Source organism: Dipodomys merriami, unplaced genomic scaffold, assembly GCF_024711535.1.
Source record: "Dipodomys merriami isolate MVZ:Mamm:240054 unplaced genomic scaffold, mDipMer1.0.p SCAF_19, whole genome shotgun sequence".
NCBI lineage: Eukaryota > Metazoa > Chordata > Mammalia > Rodentia > Heteromyidae > Dipodomys > Dipodomys merriami.
The window spans coordinates 3,438,842-3,461,429 of record NW_027203270.1 but is presented as its reverse complement, the minus strand read 5'-3'; the positions used below and the strand labels follow the sequence as shown (position 1 = coordinate 3,461,429).

The window sequence follows — 22,588 nt, the reverse complement described above, 5'->3', positions numbered from 1 at the left end:
TGTTTTGTCAGGACTGGGGTTTGACCTCAGGCCCTCACACTTGCTCAGGTTGCTTACTTACTTGGCTAGGTATTTTACCACTTGAACCATGCTGCCAGCCAGCCTGAATTTTTGCTAGTTATTTTAGAGATGGAATCTTACGGACTTTTCTGACTAGATTAGCTTTAATCTGTGACCACACAGAACTCAACCTCCTGAGTAGCTAGGATTACAGGTATGAACCACTGGTACCTGGCTAAATACACTGCTTTTTGAATGCTAACTGGAACTAGTATTTGTGTGTGTGTGTGTGTGTGCGTGCGCACGCGTGCACGCGCGTGCGCGTGTGTGTGGCAGGGGGGAGTGTTATGGGGCTTGGACTTAGGGCCTGGTTGCTGTCCCTCAGCTCTTCAGCTCAAGGCAAGCACTCTACCTCTTGAGCCACAGCGCCACTTCCAGTTTTCTGGTGGTTTATTGGAGATAAGAATTTCATGGACTTTCCTGCCTGGGCTGGCTTTGAACCATGATCCTCAGATCTCAGCCTCCTTAGTAGCTAGGATTAGAGGCATGAGCCACTGGTGCCCAGCTAGCATCAACATTTTTTTTAAACTGCATATTAGTATTGATGTATTAGTATATTCACAATTTCCACTCTCAAGTAAACCTTATGCCCACTTCATCCCTGCCAGGTTGGTGGCTCACTCCTGTAATCTTAGCCACTCAGGCTGAGATTCAAGGATCATGGTTTAAAGCCAGCTGAGGCAGAAGAATTTGAGAGGTTCTATTTCCAATTAATGTACAAAAAAGGTGAACTAGAGGTGTGTGTGGCTAGTACCACAGAAATGAAATACAAACAATACCCATTAGCAATTCTTTTTGCTCCCATCTCCTACCCCACTCTCTGTCCCAGCCCAAGAAAACCACTGATCTACGAATTTTTCTACTGAAGATATTTCAATATAAAAGGGATTGGCATAGTATATGGGCATTTTTGTGATGGGGGTGGGGGTGGAGTGAAGGCATGATCAACGAGGTCTGTAATCTCAGGAGAATGGAGTAGGAATATCTCAAGTTTAAGGCCAGCTTGGGAAATGTAGCCAGAGCCTTTGATTCAAGCTCCAGCACCAAAACAAGCAAAGAAGAATGAGGCTATAGCCAAGTGACTGTGGCTCATGCCTTTAATCTTACCTACTCAGGAGGCTGAGCTATGAGGATCAAGGTCTGAAGCTAGTTTGGGCAGACAAATCTGAGAGATTCTAATTTCAAATTAACCAGGGAAAAAAAAGCTGGAAGTGAAGCTGTAGCTAAGATGGTAGAGTGCCAGAAGCCCTGAGTTCAAGCTCTCTGTACCAACACACACAGAGAGAGAGAGAGAGAGAGAGAGAGAGAGAGAGAGAGAGAGAGAGAGAGAGAGGGGCAACAAACAATGCAGACAGAAAATAGCAACTAATAATGCAGTTCGAGACACAATGTCAAGAAATAATTCTTTCTGGGCACGGGTGACTCACACTGGTAATTCTAACTACTCAGGAGGCTGAAATCTGAGGATCACTGTTCAAAGCCAGCACAGGCTTATCTCCACTTTAACCACCAGAAAACTGGATGTGGAGCTGTGGCTCAAAGTAGTAGAGCAATAATCTTGAGCACAAAAGCTCAGGGACAGTGCGCAAGCCCTGAATTCAAGCCCCATAACTGACACACACAAAAAAAAGCAAGACAGAGAAAAAAATCTTGAAAGAGGAGACCGGGGGTACAAAAATGCTAGTAATGGCCTGCGGCTGGGCTTCCATGTAGTCCAGCAAATCTGTGCCCTAGAGCAGCCTGGAGCCCTGCTTCTCGGGTGCCAGTTAGGTGGGTGACTTGATCTAGACAGTACTCAGAGCTTAGACAAGGCACAGGACCAGGCTGCTTAGGCCTCGGTACGTGTAGTTGCTTCTATCTTCCCTTGGGTCCTCTTAAACTCCTGTTCCGGAGTGTGAACAACCCATTTCCTGGTGTTAAGTGGTGACAGCTCTCTTTATTGTGTCTCTTCAGTCATTTTAATGGTGATTGCTGGAGGGTGTCAGCTGGTCATCTTGCCTCCAGGGAGCTTGGGCCGGTGAGCATGGACTCAAGGCTGCTCGTGCTGTGGTGGTGGTGTGCTAATCACAAGTATTTCGAAGAGACTTCTCAACCTTGCGTTCCATTCCTATCCGCTGGCCAAAGGCCAGACTCCTCCAACTCCCAGACCAACCAAAGCTAGAGCGAACGGGATGGATGGGTGGCTCCTTCTCACCTATTGGTGCTTTCCAAATTATCTCCATCCTGTTCTCCTGGGGGAGGAGAGGGGGGCTGGTAGTTGCTTTCGGGTTTTGCTTGTTTGTTTTCTCTCCGTGGCATTCAAGCCGGTGTGCCGGGACGCAGGGTGGGAGCGCGCGCGTGGTCGGGGCCCTGGCCTCGCCGGCAGGGAGCGTGGGGTGGTGGCGGGGTGAGGAGCCCCGAGGCCTGGCTGGCGAGACACCACCTGGCGGAGTCTTGGGGAAGAGTCGTCCGGGCGCGCGCTCTTCTGCGCCCATCGCCATCCAGCGGGAGCCGCGGGGAGCTCGCTTCCCGCTGCACCCCGGGGTCCCCTGGTAGGTAAGTGCACCGGGGAAGCCGAGTCGCTTCTAGGTGAAGGCAACTCGTGGGTACCCCGTGTTTGGGAAACTGAGGGCTGCGGTCAGAGGGCGGCGCCCAAGTTTTGGGGGAGGCCTGGAAATGGCCAGCTAGGGCGGCGCGAAGCCTGTGCGCGTGCGGTGGGGAGGGAGGGGGGTGGCAGCCGACTGGGGGCCGTCTGGAGTGGGGGGACGGCGGTGCACGGGGTGCGCGCGGCACCAGGCGCACGTCCGAGCTCCGATCCCGAGCCCCGCGCTCTTGGCGCGCTCTGGCCGCGGTCCCAGCGAGCTCCAGCCCGCTCTCGGCCGCGACCCTGGCTCCCAGCCTCGCTGCCCGCCCCCGGTCCCGTGCAGGCGGCTTGGCCCGCGGGTGTCTCACCAGCAGGTCGCGCCCGGTGGCCAGCCGAGCCCCGGCCCCTGGCTCCGCCGCGCCCAGGGCCACCCCGCCCGGCCCTCTCCGCGCCGCGCCCCTCTCCTTCGCCCTCGCCGGCCGGTCGCTTCGTTCACACCTCCCGGTGCCCGGGCCCCGGCTCCCGATTCAGTGCTTAGTAATTAATTTGGCGTTTCAGAATGGTCAGCGGGCTGGATAATGGGCGCATTCATCCCCCGGGCTAATCTGAACAGAGGTGGGAAGAAAGGCTTTCACAGACAGAAAATGCCATTCGCCGAGCGCTCAAAGGGGCTGTCACTCCCAGAATCAATCGCCGCTGCGCCCGCCGGCCCCGGGGCCATTTCCATACTGCCCGGGGCCCGCGCTGCCGACCGGCGGCCTCCGCCCGCGCCGGGGAACCGCGCACTCCTCAGCTCAGCCTTCGACGGGAAGGTCGGGCGTGAGCGAGACCCAGGCGGGGCCCCGGAGAACCGAGGAACCGGAAGCTCGGGTGAAGACCACCAGGGACAAAGAGATTGATTAGGCAATCAGTGCTGGATAGGTAGAACGTATGGAGCGCACGTTGGTGCTGCGGCTCCGGCGGGTACCACCCGTCCCCAAACTTCGCGGTTTAGCAGGAGAGCCGGAGCCGCTGCCCAGAGCAGGCCGGGACGCTGGGGGTGTGCGTGCGCGAAGTCCCACAGCTAGATCTGGGTGCCCCAGATGGTAAATGGAACCCGACACTCAGCGTGGATTGTCAAAATAAGGCCCCCGCTACGTGCAACACCGACCAGCTCTTGGGCTATGAGCTTCTTCACCCTCAGAGGCCTGGGAGGTGATCTGGGCAAACAGGTGGCCGTGGCTTTATCCTTGGACGAGTCTCTCTCGTTGTTGTAACTCAAACTTTCTATGGGGACTTTTCCACAGGGGCTTTTCCCTGGTGACACCTCGCTCCCCTCCCCCCCCAAAATCTGGTAGAATGAGATCGTGAGTTCCATTCACAGCAGTAAAATGTGCACCTTGCCCAAACATCCTCAACCTGGATCTAGGGAACCTCGGAGCGCACCTGGGCTGGTTGGGCTCCATCCAGAGTTAATGCCTCAGATTTGATTCCCCTCGTGATTAAAGCTGTGTGTCCACATTGGCCCAGCAGATTTGGCCTTGGGTTGCCTGGGTCAGGTGCAACACTGGTTGGAGGAAGAAAAAGAGGTGTGGAATGGCCAATTAAGCTCAGGGAAGAAGGGGGAGTTTCTCCAAAGGTCCACAAGGGTGTTCCAGGGTGTGTCTGGGAGATGGAATCCTTTAGCTCGATCTAACTGGTGAGTGGAAGTCACTCTCCCTTCAGTTTCCTTATTTGCAAAACAAGGATAAAATGAGATCACATTTGGCCCTTAGTAGAAGGAACCCACACTGTATTCACACCTCCAACTGCCAGTCCTGCAGCCACACTCCCCAGGCATCTCAAGTGATCACCAACACCTCTCTTTGGAGTGTTAGTGACCCCACATTTTCTCTTCAGTATGCATCAGGATTCTGGTATCCAGCTCCTCTCTCAAGCTGCTTTTTAAGAGATGGAAGTCACCTTTCAAAGATTCTAGAGCTATTGATTGTGCAGATGGTGATGCTGAGGATTCTGTAACCATTGCATAGGTGGCCATGGTGTGATTCAGGGGCCATTGTGTAGGAGGACAGGCTGAGATTCTGTGGCCATGGTTTAGGTGGTAAGGCTGAAATTCTAGAGACACTGTACAGAGATTCTGGAGCCATTGTACAGGTGGCAAGGCTGGGATTCTAGAACCATTCGTTGTACAGGCCGAGATTTGAGAACCATTGTACAGATAGTGATGCTGACATTCTGGGGCCATTGTTCAGGTGGTAAAGCTGAGATTCTAGAGCCATTGTAACAGGTCGTGGCGCTGAGAATTCTAGAGCCACTGTACTGGCTACTGTGCTGAGATTCTAGAGCTGTTGTCCAGATTGTGAGGACTTTGGCTAAAGCAGTTTCCACGACAGAGTAATAATTCTCATACTTTTGAGCACACACATCCCTAGGGAAGGGCCCAGCCAAAAGACTGCATTTTAAACAAGTTTCCCAAAACATGTTGACACACCTGGTACAGAGACCATATTTGGGGGAAATGCAGTCCAAAAGCCTCTTTCCCCAGTAGGCTCCTTTCTCCCAGACCCAAGAGCCTTGCCTTGTTATCCATAGCTCGTTTTTGCTCCGCAAAACCAGCTTTTCTGTTATCTCCCCAGACTGGTGGCCCAGTGGCTAGGGTCTACTTTTAGGAGATAGACTGGGATCTCCGAGAATGTGCAGCCCAATGAGACTGCAGCAAAAGGACTGCAGCTGACCACCCAGCCAGATGAGGAATGGTTTCAGTGGGCCGAGGGATGATGCACCGAACCCCCAAACCTAGGGGCCTCCTCTTACCAATATGCTTTCACAGCTGGACCTAACACTGTGTCGTACCCCTCCCCCACAGTACAACTGTACCCAGAGGCCCCCTTAGCATGGCAAAGCTGTCTGCCAGGGAAATCTATGCCAGCAATAACCCAGGTGCAAGCTGTGGTCCAGAATAACCAGCACCTGCCTCTTTTAGCCACAGTGGGGCTGAGAGGAAAGAAGGTGGGCTGGGAGGGATGAGAGGAAGGAGAGGGATAGCCTAAAAGAATGGAAGAAAGTATGTGGGGGGGGGAGATGCCATAAGGTACAGAGAGGGGGCAGGGGAGTCCCTATTTATGGAAGCCATTTGTAGCTGTGGATTGTAAAACTGGACAGGATCCTCTGGAGTAATTCATAGTGTTTGGACAAGACAAACATTGTTCTGCTTTAAACAAACCTCCAGAAAGGTCAGCTTGGTTCATCCCTTTTCTGTGAGTTGCTGAGACTATCCAGATGATGAGAAAATCAGATCTCAGCCGAGGGGGGCCGTGCAGGAGGCAGTAGTCTCCTGAGCCCTTGGCATTCCGGGTGACAATATGAATGCAGAGAGGTCTTGGCTCCTGTTGAAAAGGCCTGGTTCCCATTCTGGGACCAACAGACGTGGATATGTGTCTGCACAGCACAGACTATGAGATTCTGATGATGCCAAGGATTCCCCAAGTTCTAGGGCAAGGCCAACATGACTCACAATGGGAATCTTCTCTATAGGGTGAAGAATTGGTGGGAAATGGCTCATGGAGGAAGATCTAAATTGAACTCACTAAACTCAAGCCCAAATATGCCCCTAGAGATCAGAGAGTCCATATTCCTTGCATTTAGACTGACTTCTCTTTTTCTGAATATCTACTACATGCAAAGATCTAGACTAGGTGCTGGGGATACAACAAGAGCAAAAGATAACTGCAGCCATTCTTGGAACCGTCCCCTCCCCCTCCTCTCAAAATAGTAGAGGGCTGGGAAGGTGGCTCAGTGGTAGAGCGCTTGCCTTGCAAGCCTGAGGCCCTGGGTTCGATTCCTCAGCACCACATAAAGCAAAAAGAAAAAAGCCAGAAGTGGCGCTGTGGCTCAAGTGGTAGAGCGCTAGCCTTGAGCTGAAGAGATGAGGGGCAGTGCCCAGGCCCAGAGTTCAGGCCCCACGACCGGACCTCCCCCCCCCAAAAAAAGTAGAGTGACTCAGTTTCATGGTTACCCACTCTACCACCATGATTACTGCCACTGTCCCAAGTCCCCAGCCTAAGACCCTATACTTCAAGGTCCTAGAACAGACTTGGGCCATGAACATAGTGTTCAGAATGTGTTAGCTGCCATGATAGTCCTGATGATGATGACTGTGATTGAGATGTCACTCTTTAAGGGTGTAACATTTATTGATATTTACTTACTATCCAGACTCATTAATTATTAATGACTTATTAATACTGTATTCTTGGCATTAATACCAGAGCTCAATGTTTCTACAAGGCTGTGTATGATTTCCAGCTGTCCGGAGCAATTTGTCATTCTCTCCAGAGGCCCATATCATCGGTTGATGGCAGCAACTCTGGGTTAGCCGGTTCTATATAACTTCATAAAAATGGTTTAGACACTTCAGGGCCTTTTGCAGATGAGTGTTTACTCCTTAACTCAGAAACAAAGAGGGAAGGAAGGAAAGAAGAGGGAAGGAATATTACTGTCCACATTTTGCAGGAGATGAAGTCAATGCTCAGAGTAGTGAAGTGACGTGCCTGCCATGGCAGAGATGCTAATGGAGGGGAACCACACATGACTGGCACACTGCCGAAGTGGTCCTGCTGGCCACCCAAGGAGCTGTCTGGGAGACCCCATAAACCAGGTGCTGAGCCCAGGTAGGAAGTGACTTCCAGGGCAGTGAGCAGGGTTATGGCCATCCAGCTTGTGTGGCGTCTCCATCGTTCTGGGGACTGGCATGGTGGCCTTTCTGCCTGATGTCAGCTTCCCTGGGCAACAGAGAGGTCTCCTCCTGCCCCCTGAATGCTGGTTTATTTGAGCAGTGATTATGATCGAGTAATCCTTGCACTTACCCAATCTGTGTAAAGCTATTGGCCCTTGCCTGGACTCACCCTTTCCGACCTCTTTGGAGTTAAGTCTCTTAAGTTTTCTCCCTGGGTGACGTGTCAACCAGTAATACCTCATTTTACTGACATTTTGGGAAAGTAAGCTGTCCTAATTGCGGTTAAGGGAAGCTTACTCTTCTACTCATAGAAATACTTTATACAGTCATTTTTCATTAGAAACATTTTTTTCCATTAAAATCATGAATTGTTTTCCACTGACGTTAGCATACTTGAACATGGCAGGTGTCCTCTAGTGAAGGCCAAATATTCTCACTCGGGGAGCATCAGCTTTGGGACAGTTTGCTCCGCCTTTCAGGCCTCAGTTTCCTCATTTGTAACATAGAGGCACACTGAACAGGGCACACTTTAAAGGCTTCCCTGCTTTTCTAACTCTGCTGGGCTGACACAGTGATAACCCTCCAGCCAGCTGTTATTTCTCTGTGTGGCACCAACCTAGCAGTCACCAATTCCCTTGAGGGTCCTTCATCTGGAGTTCCCTGGACCCCTGGGAATACAGAAGATTCCTAGCCTCAGTTTCTACACTCTAGGGAGTAGGGTCCCCTTGGATCCCTGTGGACTGGAGTCCCTGATATGGCGACTACTGTTCCCTCCTGTTCGTTTACTTCTAGACCAGGTTCTGGTCTTCCAGCAAGTTTGAAATCAAGAGTTATGTTTCTACCAGAGGTTACAAGGGACAATCTATCCCCTGCTTCTCCCAAGGTGTTCCTTGGTTTATGGCTTCGTGCTCCAATCTGTGCTTTTGTTTTTGTGCGGCTTCACAAACTCTTCTGTCTGATCTGACCTCTCCCTGCTTCCATCCCGTAGGCATACCTCTGATTGTATTTAGGGTCCATCAACATCATCCAATCTGATTTTTGCATCTCAAGATCCTTAATCTCACCAGCATACACTTTACCCTCTTAATATACAGTCATTGGTAACAGGAATGACAAGTAGTGGGTATCTTTGTGAGCCAACATCCTGTGGTCTTTAATTTGTTATGCACTCTTGTTGTGTGCAAGCAGCTTGTTAAATACTGGGGAGTAACTAGTGACAGCTGCCCAGAAGCTGATGGCTCATGCCTGTAATCCTCGCTGCTCAGGAGTCTGAGATCTGAGTATTGTGGTTGGAAGCCAGGGAGGAAGATCCATGAGACTCTTATTTCCAATTAACTACCCCAAAAGCTGGAAGTGGAACTGTGGTAGAGTGTTAAACTTGAGCAAAAGAGCTCAGGGACAGGGCCCAGGCTCTGAGTTCAAGCCCAGGACTAGCATCAAAATTAAGAAGTAGCTAGTGGATTAGAGACAAAATGATATGAAGAGCTTTGGGAAAAGCAAGCAGGCTTTGGAGATTTCCAGGATGGATTCTTAATCAGGTTTGCTAGGTCTTGCATGCCGTAGCTCCTACTTATGTCTGATTTCACCTCTATTGTTCTTCATCTGACTTGCCAAACTCTCTCCAAGCTGGCCTCTTTCCCGTCCCTTATACAAGCCAAGCTCTGGGTCAGTTCCCTCTGCCTGAAGCACGGCCTGCCCAAACCGCATCTCCACAGCTCCTGTCCTCACTTCATTCATTCTACTCTACTGCAGCCTCCTCAGGATCATTTCTCCAAGTTGAAAACCTACTGTCCCAGTAGGGGACAGCTATCCTCTGGATAGCTCACTCCTGTCATCCTTGCTCCTTAGGAGGCTGAGATCCAGACAATCATAGTTTGATGCCAGCTTGGAGGAAAAAATGCCTACAACTCCATCTGCAGTTAACAACAAAAAGCTCAAGAAGTAGAGTGCCAGCTCAGCAAGTAAGCTGAGCAAGAGTAAGACCCTGAGTTCCACCCCTACTTCCAAAAAGTCCACTGCATTTTCCGTTCCTTCATCAGCTGCCCACAAGAGTGGGCAGCTCCCCCATTTCCACCTCCACAAGTGTTCTGAGAAGGGATGACTGTGTTCCAACAGACCCTAAATGCCTCCTGTTTGATTTCCAGTTCTCCTCCTGAGAATGTGCCGAATGGATTTAGATTTCTTTTTTTCATTTGGTGCACGTTGGACTAAACTTCAAAGTTCAGAATAGGAATGTCTAAAGAGAATCCATAATATGACGAGCTAAAGTGTGTGTGTGTGTGTGTGTGCGTGTGTGCGTGCGTGCGTGTGTGTGTGTGTGTGTGTGCACGCGCACACGCACACGCACACACGCCCATGCGCACATGAGTGTATGTATAGGGTAACCTAATGGCATTTAGAGGACAGGGGTCAGGGATACTGACCTGTAGTTGCAGGACTATTTATTCCTGGGGATGACCATTCTTGCTCCAGATGCCAAAAGAAATATTCTTGCAGCTTGTACTAGTATTAGTAATAGTATTATGTCCTAAAAGTATATTTGTCCACTCAATAATCTTTTTTTTTTTTTTTTTGTTGGTTGTGGGGCTTGAACTCAGGGGCTGGGTGCTATCCCTGAGCTCTTTTGTTCAAGGTGAGCACTCTACCACTTTGAGCCACAGTGCCACTTCCATTTTCTGGTGGTTAATTGGAGATAAGAGTCTCACCGACTTTCCTGCCCGGGCTGGCTTTGAACTGCAATCCTCAGATCTCAGCCTCTCCTGAATAGCTAGGATTACAGTCATGAGCCACCGGTGCCTGGCCTTAACCAATAATCTTTTATTCTATGAGCATTCCAAATTATTTCTGCCCAAATACACTTCTCAACAAACCCATTTGATTCCTGTCCATCATACTACCTTTGAGATCCTGAATCCTTTCCTCTGCCTTCACTCTAGGGCCATCTCTAGACCTGGAGATCTCAAGGAAGGGCACCCCTCACCTTAGCCTGGGTAAATGTTGAAAGAACTGAGCCTTAGCTGTGGGTGCTGAGCCCCCTCACCCCCACTATGCTCTCAGCTCCCTCCTTTATTGGCACCCTTTGTTTCCTTCCTTAGGGCGGATCAGCCTCCCCCCACTGTGACCCATTTTCTTTATTTTAATAGCTTTTGGGGTGAGGTCTTGTCACAAGGTTTTTTTTTTGTTTTGTTTTGTTTCCTAAGGAAAATAAATGACATCTGCTGGTGTTCCCTATGTAGAGGTATTTTCACCCCTTCAAAGAACCCTGGGAGAGGAAAGTCTTTAGGGGATTTGGGTTTATCTGGACTTCTTTGCCCAACTTGGAGGGTTTAACCACAGTGTATGTAAGGAGGAGGCCTGACCTGAAGATGTAGGTAAACAATGCTGAGGAGAAGGAGCAAGTCTCTGGACACATGCTATGTACTATGTAGTTCTGTCCCCATGGTCTCTAGCTTTTTCCAGAACAGTTCCATCTCTTGACATTCTGTCCAGGGACCTGGGATCCCTTGAGCAATCCTATCTGAGGTCAAGCAGGTGAGCTGGGTTCTAGAAGCATGGAAAATGAAAGGATGCCTCTGGGAGGCAGATCTGAGGATCCTAGTTCACACCCCTTATCCTAGCTACTAAGGAGGCTGAGATCTAAGGATTACAGTTTGAAGCCAGCCCAGGTAGAAAAGTTCTATGACACTCCTCTATGGCCAATGTCCATCACAAAACTGGACGTGGAGGTGTGGCTCAAGTGGAAGATAGCCATTCCTGAAAAAGCCAAGCAAGACCATGAGGTCCTGAGTTCAAGCCACACATACATACTACCAACAACAACAACATACCTGTAGGTTAGGATGGAACACTATGAGAGTCCTAGGCTTGAGCCCCAGCATTGAAAAAGCAACAGAATAAACAGTTGTACATTGAGCATTGGTTCTGTGCCAGCTGCTTTCCTCCCAGCTACATCTTTTTAAATCTCCACAACAAGCTGATCAGGTGGGTGCCATTACCTCCAGTCCGTCATGCTAAAGCATGTTCAGGTGGGTAATTACCACTTGCTCTAAGTCATGCAAGCAAGCTGTGGCTAGGAATCAAGGGTCATTAAGAGTCAACTAATTTCCATTTCTAAAGTGAGAATGTGGTCAACTCAGACACAACTGACCCTTCTGGAGAGGCCAGTGTCCCAGGTCAGCTCTGGGTACAATTTCCCATCCTAGAAAGTGAGTCATCTGGCCATCGTCTGTCCTCTGAGCTCTGCTAGAGGTGCTCAGTAGTACAGTGGCTCTAGGCCACAGCTCACACACCTGGTAGACCGGAGAATCAGGTGCTGACCAAGAGTTTCAAATGGATATCAGATGGTTTTAGTTCAAACACCTGCCTTCCCCCAACCCCCTGCAAGCAATGTGACCGATGGCAGATTGCTTTTCTTTGTCTTGCTTTCCTCTGAAGCCTGTTATGAAGATGCTAAGTCAGTGATTATTAAGGTGCTTAGAAGAGGGCTATGCATAACAGCATAATATACATGCTCTACTATTTATTTATTTGTTTGTTTGTTTATTTATGTTGGTCATGGGGCCTGAACTCTTGGCCTGGGCACTGTCCCTCAACTCTTCAGCTCAAGGCTAGTACTCTACCACTTGAGCCACAGCACCACTTCCGGCTTTTTCTGCTTATGTGGTGTTGAGGAATCGAACCCAGGGCCTTAGGCATGCTAGGCAAGCACTCTACCACTGAGTCACCTTCCCAGTTCACATGGTCTATTTAAAAAGGAAGCTGGGTGGCTGGGAAGGTGGCTCAGTGGTAGAGTGCTTGCCTTGCATGCATGAGGACCTGGGTTCAATTCCTCAGCATCACATAAGCAGAAAAAGCCGGAAGTGGTGCTGTGGCTCAAGTGGTAGAGTGCTAGTCTTGAGCTGAAGAGCTGAGGGACAGCGCCCAGGCCCAGAGTTAAGGTCCCACGACCAGCAAAAAAAAAAAACAAAAAGAAAGAAAGAAAGCTGGAGACTAAAACTTGGAAGACTATGGCTCAAAGGCAACAAGGACAACAAAATTTCTCCATCTCCAAAATAATCAGCAAAACAATCCAGGCTGGAGCTGGGTACCAGAGGTTCATGCCTGTAAACCTAGCTACTCATGAGGCTGAGATCTGAGGATCATGTTTTGAAGCCAGCAGGAGTACGGGGCCTGGAGTTAAAGGTTACTGATCTGAATCAGTTCAAACTGCATTGGAAATAGCTGCATGGGCTCATGGAGATTGTGTTGCTCAGTGTAACTACAACCTCCTGGCTTTTCCATTTCCTCTGACACAACTGACCTGTCCTCACTGCTTTTTCGTTGTCTTGTTTCTTCCCTCCTGTACCTATTGTCCCAAAGCCTGGAAAACATCCTTAATTCTAGATTAACCACTCTGTCTCTTTGTCTAGGCCTACATGGGCTGTTGTGTATGTATGTGTATGTCCCATGACTGTGGGCTGCTTTACCTCAGGGCCTGGGTGCTGTCCCTGAGCTTTTGTACTCAAGGGTAGCACTCTACCATGTGAACCATGCTTCTACTTAATTGGAGATAGAGTCTTATGCACTTTGCTGCCTTGTGCTGGCTTTGAACCTTGCACCCTTGAATCTTACCCCCCCCCCCCAGTAGCTAGGATGTCAGGCATGAGCCAACACCTGGCTCACTACTCTTTCCTATAGATATCTAGTTACTAATTTCAGAAAGGCCTTTAGTTCTTCCCAGGACATTGTGTTTTCAGAAAGCAGGGTGTCCAGCTTCGCCTGTGCACAAACCTCCAGCCCCTCCCTCCTCCTCAGCAGGTGGTGTGACTTCCGATTTCCTTGAGACCACAGAGACTTTCAGACCACCTGACTGCCAAGTTTATAATGGTAGTTTTATCTGTCCTCCTCCTCTTTCCTCTTCTGACGCCTTCCTATTGACATTTAGGAATGGTCAAATAACCTTATCTTATAAGGAACAATAGAAAACCCCTTCATGGGTCTCAAGTCACCTTCCTGCTAGGTCCTCTCTTTCTCTCTTCCCTACTACTTGTCTTCACACTTTCTGGAAGTTGCCTGCACTTGCTTATCTCCACTTTCTCACCTCCCTCTGCACTCCACAACTTGAGGCCATCTGGCTTGTGTCCCCATCACTCCTGAAGCTCCCTGTCAAGGTCACCTGTGACTTCCTTGTGGTTTAATCCAAAGACTCATTTTAGATCTTATCTTGACCTTTAAGGCGTGGGACATGGCTCACCTCCTTTCTTTCCTGGAAAACTCTCTTGCCCATTGGTTTCTAAAAACACCTGAGTCTCCAGGTTCTTCTCCTTCTCCTCTGGTTACTCTTAATTTTCTCCAAATCTACACATTCTGCAGTTTCTGGGTCTCATAGGTGGATCTCTTTCCAAATGTGTTCCTTGCAAACACTTGGGGAGTTCCTTTCTGACTCAAGAGCCACCTGGTGTTTTGAACTCCAGTCTGTACCGTGGGTCCTGCGGCTCAGAGCCTGACAGGCCTTGGAGGGTATGTATTTATAACCCCCACGTTGAGAAGCTCTCCCAACACTTGGACATCTGTTTTTTTCATTTGTCTCATCAAACGTCAGTCTGCTTTAGGAAGGGACACTGACAAATTAGAAGGATTTGGAGAGGCTGCAGAGTGGTCAGAAACCCATGTCGTTATGAGAAATCAGTAAAAGAACTAGGAACATGTAGCATTAAAAAAAATCAATCTCACAAGTCTGAAGGGGCAGAGGCCTGATTTAAGTTACTGTTCAGGATTGGAATTGGACTAACTGTAAAAGTGATAGGTGGTATATGAGAGTGTGTGTATGTGTGTGCTGGTACTGGGGCTTGAACTCAGGGCCTGGGTACTGTCACTAAGCATTTTTGCTCAAGGCTGGCACCACATGAGCCACAGCTTCACTTCTTACTTTGAGATGGTTAATTGGAGATGTGAGTCTCATTGGACTTTCTTGCCTGGGCTGGCTTTGAATCATGATCCTCAGATCTCAGCCTTCTGAGTAGCTATGATTACAGGAGTGATCCACCAGTGCCTGGCAACAGGCTGGTTTTAAATGGAGGTAGATATTCCAGAAGATTCTAGACTTCCTGACAGTGAAGCAGTCCTATGCAACAAGAATTACTAAACAAGTTGAGGTTAGACCTAAATGAGCACAATAAAAGTAGAAGGTCTCCCTCTATTCTCTGTTGAAGATCATTGGCATAAGCTCAGCTAGCAATGGAGAGCCACAGTCTGTGAAGAGTGCTACCATGCAAGGTCCATCAGACACTCTGTAGAAACAATGAAGCAAGGAGGAAGGTGGTTGTGGAATCTGGTAGATTCTCCACAATGTGCTTAATGGAGTAGGCAGCAAACTGAGCACCCCAATTTGTCTCTTTCAGGTCCCTCCTGGTCAGGATGTCTTTTCCTGACTTGTGTTTTGGTGCAATGCCATCTGAATATTACATTGAGGGCTGGTCACAGAAACTGCTCATGGGGCTCACTGTTGTCACTATTAATGGGGATGTTGGCTGGGATGTTTGCTCATTCCCTCACACTGTGTTCTCTTTTGTGTCTCCCCCCCCCCCACCTCCCCGGCCAGGAGATATTCCTGTCTGAATTTAGTACCCAGAATAGTTGTAATTCTCTTGAGAAACAGGTTGGTTTTTAATCTTATGGGCACTGGAAACTGTGTATGGAACATAGTCTCCTTTTCATTTGGGCTGCAGGAAAGCTTAGGGACAAATTGTTAGCCCACACACAGGAGTTGAATAGGCCATTGCGGGGTGCATTTTAGCGTCATTCCATTCTCCACTTTTGTCTTCCCCTTGCTTTTTTTCTTAGCTTTCTTTCTTACTTTCCTGTACAAAATTGAGACTATACAAGCAAAGATAAGTAAAAATCACCAGTAATCTTCTTCTGAGATAACTAGTCTTAATAATGTTATTTTTATGTGTATATTTTATTGCTATTGTAAAGGTGATTTACAGAGGGGTTACAGTTACATAAGTCAGGTAAAGAGCACATTTCTTTTTTGGACAACATCACCCCTTCCCTTTCTGTCTCCCAGTTTTTCTCTCCTCTCCCCATCCACCAGTTATGTAGTTTATTTTCAGTACACTGTCTAGTGAGTACCACTGCTGCATTTGTGCACCCCTTGTCTCTGCATTTCTGTGTCTTCTTACCCAAAGACATATAAATAAACAAGACAGAAAAGAAAACAAAAACAGCAACAAAAGAAAAAAACCTCTTATTTTCATTTTCTGGAGTTCATTTTAGTAAATGTTGTTTTATATGATCAGATGCACATAGGCATTGTGCCTTTTTGTTCTCCTAAGAATATCTTCCTTTGGTCTCACTGTGTGTGCATGCCTTGCTGTGAGTCCTATATGATTTATCATGTCAGAGTATATTTTTGATCTAACTTCTGCATAGAATGCTCAACATTTTTTATTGTTATTATAAAGGTGAAGGCTCACACCTGTAATCCTAGCTACTCAGGAGGCTGAGATTTGAGGACTGCGGTTCAAAGCCAGCCAGGATGGGAAAGTTTGTGAAACTCTTTATTTCCAATCAACTACTCAGAAAACCAGAAGTGGCATTGTGGCTCAAGTGGTAGAGTGCTAGCTTTGAGCTGAAGAGCTGAGGGACAGTGCCCAAGCCCAAAGTTCAGGCCCCACGACCGACAAAAAAACAAAAAACAAAAAACGGTGATGGGATTGCAGTTAGATAAATGAGGTAAAGAGTACATTTCTTTTTAGACAATGTCACCCCTTCCCTTGCTCTCACAGCATACTTCTTAAAAAGTAAAAATGACATTATACTCTGTGTGTGTGTTGAATTTTCTGTTTTCATTTTATATGACATGAATGTCTATGTAACTGAAATATTCTTTAAATAATCAAAACTTTCTGTATTGTTCCAAGAATTTAATACTGGTAACTCATACGTGTATATCCCTTGTGTGCTTTCTGTGTATTTGTACAGGCATTTATGTGAAAGTATATTTAAGTATACCTTATGTATGTATTATAAATTGTAATGTAATGTCTACTTCCTCGGTTCTCACAACCCTCTGACTTACAGATGAGAAAGCCAGAGCATAAAAAGATACAAAGGCCTTGGCATGTCACATGACCTAGGCAGCATTTGAACCCAAGCCCTCTGTCTCCAAAATGTGGCCTCCTAAGTGCTCTGCCGCCTTTCAGTATACAATTGGGATCTTGCAGTCCACAATGGTTAAACATTTATTTCCTTTCACTTCACTTTTAATTTATGTTATTTTGCCATATTTTAAGTACCCTTGTAAGTCACCTGAAAGCCTTTCTGCCACAAGGCAAGGCATAAACAAACAGAGCAAGAAGTGGTAACCCGCACAGGCAGGCAAAGCTGAAGTGCTCCCCGGGGAGAGGCTGAGAATCCAGGCTGTCCTACAATGAGATGGATTTATTTCCTTGGGCTGTGGTGAGCTCTCCTCCCTGGAAGAGCTGGCTTGGGTGGCCTGCTCTGGCTCTTAGGGATGCTGGGGAAGGCCTTCTTCCTTGAAGGCTGGGCTGGGCCAGACCAGCCTTAAGGCATTTATTTGTTAAGTTCTCAGGGCTTATGAAAATGCCAGTAAGACCAAAATGAGCCCTTTATGGGGACTAATGCATGGGGCACAAGGCAACCCCAGGGGCCAGCACCAGGACTAGTTCTGTTACAGACCCTGGTCTGTTACTGGACTGCACATTTCAAGTGATAAACCAATTGAAATTGAGTTCCAAACACAGCTCAGTAGATTTCCCCCCTAAACTTGTATGGCTGCTGTAGCAGGATGGCCAAAGAATACTGACCCAGTCCCAAGTCTTTGATAAGGTGACCAAGAATGAGTTCAGGAGTAACTTGAGTGCTGCTGAGGATGTTCTATGAGACCACATGATGGGGGTGGTGGTAGGGTTAGCCATTGGAGAAATGTGATGCAGGGGAAGACCTACTTCTCCTGTGTCAGTCCTGGGGCTTGAACTTAGGGCCTGGGTCCCATCATTGAGCTTTTGTGCTCAAGGCTAGCGCTCTACCACGTGAGTCACAGCTCCACTTCCGGCTTTTTTGGGGTAGTTAATTGTAGATAAGAATCTTACTTTCTTGCCCAGGGTGGCTTTGAACCTAGGTCTCAGCTCTAAACCTCGAGTAGCTAGGCTTACGGCTTGAGGCACTATTGCCTGACTCTTTCTTCCTTTTGAGGGGGTTTCTCAACATATTGCCTTAAGCTAGCCTTGAACTTCTGGGTTCAAGTGATCCTTCCTGCTTCAGACTAATGAATCCCTGAGACTATCTGCTACTGCACTAGGCTAGGAGCCCAGGTTTCTATGCCTGGATTTGGTGCATATCAGCTGGGAGATCATGGGTAAGTTTCCTCAAGCTCATGAGATCTCAGTATCCTCATCTGTGAAATGGAGTCACGTATTTCTTTGAAAAAGTGTTTGGGGAGGGTCCAGTGAGATGCCTGGAGATCTGCGTGCGCACAAGGGAGCAAGCACCAACAAACCTGCAGTAGGAGACCTAGGGAGGACTGGGCTGTTTGCACATCGGAGGCTTGGCAGACCAGTCTGCGAGTGGCATTGGCCCTGGTGTCCGGTGTTCCTGACAGACGGGCCCTGCACACAGTTGATAACGGACTATTCAAGCAGAGACGGAGCAGGCAGAGATGCCAGCCACCTTCCCTTCCTCACAAGCGGGGGGTTGCGTGCACGTAAAGGCATGGCCCTGTGCGTGCGGGTGCCACCCGGACGATCAGACTGGGTTGGAGGGAAAGGCGACCTCGGTGCGGCAAAGAAAACAAAACACAGATGTGTTTAGCTGGGACTAGGGGATGGGGGGGGGGGAGCATCCCCTCCCCCTCCTGCGCGCTCTTCTGGGCGTGGGGGGGGGGTCGCCGGGCAGTGCGGGATGGGGTTGGGGGGGCCCTGGCCAGGCGGGACGACCCCGGGCCGGGTTCCCTTCCCCACCACGGGGTGCGCGCGGGCCCTGCCCCCTCTCCGAGGTTTCCTCGGGCGTTTTCTCCTTGCTTTCTCTTTGTCTCCGCTCTTTCTCGGGCGCCCGGGTTGCTCTCCGCCCGCACTCGTGCTCTCTTCGCCTCCCGGGCCGGTTCCCTTTAACTTTCTTCTTTTTCCCGGGGTGAAAACTTTGCTCGCAAGCAGGCGGCTGCTCGCCCACGTTATTGGCCGGCGCCCCGCCCGGCGGCCCCGCCCCCGCGCTCCCCTCCGCCCCCCATTCCCAGCGCGAGTGGCGGCGGCGGCGGCGGCGGCGGCGGCAGAGCCTTGGGGGCGTGCGTGCGTGCGTGTGTGTGTGTGAGTGCGCGCCAGCGAGCCGTGAGTGTGTGTGTGTGCGCCCCGGGCGCGGGCAGGGCAGCACTCCGACCGCGGCGGGAGCCGGACGGCCGCGTCGTCACTCGAGCGCGAGAGAGGCGGCGGCGGCGGCGGCGGCCGGGGCTGGGGCAGCGGCAGCGGCGGCCGCGCCGGGCATGGAGCTGGCAAGCCCGCGCTGAGGCAGGACGCGCCGCTCGCAGCCTTCGAGAGCTTCTCGGGCGTCCTGCGCGCGGGCTCCCGGGGAGCCGAGCCGGGCCAAGCAAACTTTAATTTTTAACCCTCGCTAGAGGTAAAGTCCCGAACGCGGAGTCCCCGGTGGGGGAACAGCTGGGAGAGATTATGGGGAGGAAAGGGAGTGGGGTTAGGGGACCCCAATTTTCCTGCGCCCTAGATCTGGGGTGCGAGCAGGTTGGCCGAGGACAACCAAGGGGAGAGGGCGGCCTGGAGGCGGAGGCGGCGGGGAAAGCCGAGCGTTCGCCCGCTGCCCCCCCCACCCCGGCTAGCCGGCGGGGAAGAAGGGGCGCGGGCGGTGCAGGCTTCGAGGCACCCCAGTCTGCCTGTCCCCGGGACTTGTGGGGAGAGCGAGGCGGGTGTTCGGTCGCGGAGTGGGGTGCCCGGGAAGCCTGGCGTTCGCCTGCGGCACCCCCCCCCCGCGCCCACATCGCCCTGCCCCTGGCTGGAGGGCGCGGGGCGGGCTGGCTGAGCGCGGCTTCCCCTTCTCTCCCGCAGGCGCCTGGTGCGGCGAGCGGACCGGACTCCTCGGCGCGGCGCGGCGGCGGGGCCCGGGCAAGCTGGACGCGGCATGATGCGCGCCGTGTGGGAGGCGCTGGCGGCGCTGGCGGCCGTGGCGTGCCTGGTGGGCGCGGTGCGCGGCGGGCCCGGGCTCAGCATGTTCGCCGGTCAGGCGGCGCAGCCCGACCCCTGTTCGGATGAGAACGGCCACCCGCGCCGCTGCATCCCGGACTTTGTCAATGCGGCCTTCGGCAAGGACGTGCGCGTGTCCAGCACCTGCGGTCGGCCCCCGGCGCGCTACTGCGTGGTGAGCGAGCGTGGCGAGGAGCGGCTGCGCTCGTGCCACCTCTGCAACGCCTCGGACCCCAAGAAGGCGCACCCGCCCGCCTTCCTCACCGATCTCAACAACCCGCACAACCTGACGTGCTGGCAGTCGGAGAACTACCTGCAGTTCCCGCACAACGTCACGCTCACGCTGTCGCTCGGCAAGAAGTTTGAGGTGACCTACGTGAGCCTGCAGTTCTGCTCGCCCCGGCCCGAGTCCATGGCCATTTACAAGTCCATGGACTACGGGCGCACGTGGGTGCCCTTCCAGTTCTACTCCACGCAGTGCCGCAAGATGTACAACCGGCCGCACCGCGCGCCCATCACCAAGCAGAACGAGCAGGAGGCCGTGTGCACCGACTCGCACACCGACATGCGCCCGCTGTCGGGCGGCCTGATCGCCTTCAGCACGCTGGACGGGCGGCCCTCGGCGCACGACTTCGACAACTCGCCGGTGCTGCAAGACTGGGTCACGGCCACCGACATCCGCGTGGCCTTCAGCCGCCTGCACACGTTCGGCGACGAGAATGAGGACGACTCGGAGCTGGCGCGCGACTCGTACTTCTACGCGGTGTCCGACCTGCAGGTGGGCGGACGCTGCAAGTGCAACGGCCACGCGGCGCGCTGCGTGCGCGACCGGGACGACAGCCTGGTGTGCGACTGCAGGCACAACACCGCCGGCCCGGAGTGCGACCGCTGCAAACCCTTCCACTACGACCGACCCTGGCAGCGCGCCACGGCGCGCGAGGCCAACGAGTGCGTGGGTGAGTGGGGCGCCGCGGCGCCGCGGGCGGAGGGTGGGGACGCGGGAGGCTCCGGCCTGGCCGCCGCGGGTGCAGCTGAGGATTGCCGGTGGCCGTCGCTAGAAGCCTGGGAGAGAACCCTGAGAGGCGTTCGGGAATGCGGGTCCGGGGACTCGGAAGGGTTGGGAGGGGGGTCACTCGCTCGCGTGGAAGGATATATGCACGCCCGGGTGTGCGCCCCCCGGCCCTCCCCCGTCCCCCGAGTGCCCTCTGAGAAGCCGGCTTGCAGCTGGAGAAATGCTGCCGCGGTGGGGGGGGGGTGGATGGGGTGAGGGTGGTGGTTCAGGGATAATTTGGCAACAGGTTTCTTTAATCCCGGATCCAAACGGAAACAGATTCATTGCCTTCTCTCTCAGTTTGGCTAGTCCTGGGGATTCACCTCCGCCACCCCCCACCCCCCCCACCCCCTCCGCCCCCTCCTCTTCATAGGGCTGCAGCTGGGCGCCCGGTTGGGGATCCAGGCTGGGGACTGTGGGCCTGTCCCAGGGAACCTCCAGCGCCTCCAATACTAATTCCTTGAGAGAAGGCCAAGGAGAAGTCTGCAATATGGAGCCACCTTGGTACCCGACAAATAACTCCTTCACTCTCCATTTGCCTTTTTATAGTTAAAAATGATGTTTCCTCCTTTTTGTGAGCAGCGTGTTTACGTTAACAAAAGGAGAGTGGTGTGATTTCAATTAATTACTATCTACAGATTAGAAAGATGCAGTAACAATATTAAACTAATTCAATCCTGGTCTAAAGAAGTATACCGGATTTTTAAAAATAGTAGCTTCAGGGTTTTATGAAATTGAACAGTCTTGAATTAACTAAGGCCCCAGCGTCTAGATTTTAATAGAGTTTTCAGTTCCTGAAAGAGAAATGTGACAAAACCAGGCACCAGTGAATATGCCTGGGTCAGAAAGGAGACAAAAAAAAAAAAAGTATTTCTGCTTCTGAGTTGTACAAGTTAGTTGGTGCAGATGAATGAGAGATACCCTCCTTTTCAGTATGATATGTAAAATTTGAAATCCCACAGTGATTGTAATAAACCATTTAGACAGTAAACGCACCATTTGGCATGCATCTTTTGTGGACATATAGACGTTTTTCTTTCCCCTCCCCCCAACGCCAAACAGCCAATGTGAGTATCTTCAATTGCTTCACCCTCTGAAGCACATTGCAAAGTTTGCTGGTCCCCACAAACACACGTTTTGAGGTCTGGTTCTGATTAATTGTGTCATGTTGTTGTCGAATAGTTTGTGCCTCACGACTGTGGATCGAGACTTTTGAGCAAGCGAATGGAAAACATGTCTTGGAGGGTCAGTCGGCACAGAGGCCCAGGCTGGCGCCCTAGTCTGCACATGCTTGCTCCTCGGGTTGCATGACTGGGCCTCCATTTTCACACTCATGCCTGGCTTCTGCAGACATAATTGTACATCCTTTTTCAAAAGACAGAACTAGTCTCCCGTGTGAGTAGATGTTTCGGCATTATACAAGGAAAAGTTACACCCGGACTTAGTGGTCTTGGAGAATAAATTTCCTTTGATCTCCTCAACTCGCTGAGAATTGTTGGTTTTTCCCATCTCTTCTCTCCCTTTCCTCTTTTCTTTGCTTCCTTTTGTGCGTAAAAACCCTTTATTGACATTTGAAGGGCTTCCCAGGGGTTTGCTATCAGTTTTAGTTTGTATATGCATAGCAAAGATGACTTTGTATGCTCTCCAGCGGGGCCTAATTGGACAAATGGGAGTGAATACTTTGAAGGGGAGGGGGTGATATGTGGTAAAATGTTACTGGTTTGAAGATTTCTCCTAGAGTTGGTATTGTTCTGATTCACCGCCCACCCGCCTCTCTATCACTTGGGATGTGAAGATGTAACCTCCATGTCTTGTAATAATGGCAATACACTTAAAATAATCTCTGTAGTTTAGGATTTTTGTCTTTCCACCAAAGTACTATCCACAAATTGGATTGGCGCTTTTTTTGGCCCAATTGAGCAATCAACATATTAACTAATGTAATTAGCCAGCAGTTTTTGTTCAAAAAGTTAATTAAGCCTAATAAGTACATAGTCTACATGACAAATGATCGG

At 50.7% G+C, this 22,588-nt stretch overlaps 1 protein-coding gene across 2 annotated transcripts in view; it reads left to right on the top strand.

Moving 5' to 3' along the window:
- The first annotated feature begins 2,362 nt into the window (after positions 1 to 2,362).
- The window catches only part of Ntn1 (netrin 1), a 198,713-nt gene continuing 178,487 nt past the window's right edge, over positions 2,363 to 22,588 (top strand). The window contains exons 1-2 of one of the 2 annotated variants that reach the window (XM_070026981.1): positions 2,363 to 2,595; positions 19,388 to 20,478. In XM_070026981.1, the coding sequence (XP_069883082.1) occupies positions 19,461 to 20,478 (1,018 nt within the window). In that variant the 5' untranslated portion in view covers positions 2,363 to 2,595; positions 19,388 to 19,460. Of the gene's footprint in view, positions 2,596 to 18,644; positions 18,948 to 19,387; positions 20,479 to 22,588 lie in introns of those variants that run through there. The other variant, XM_070026979.1, reaches the window with a different exon arrangement.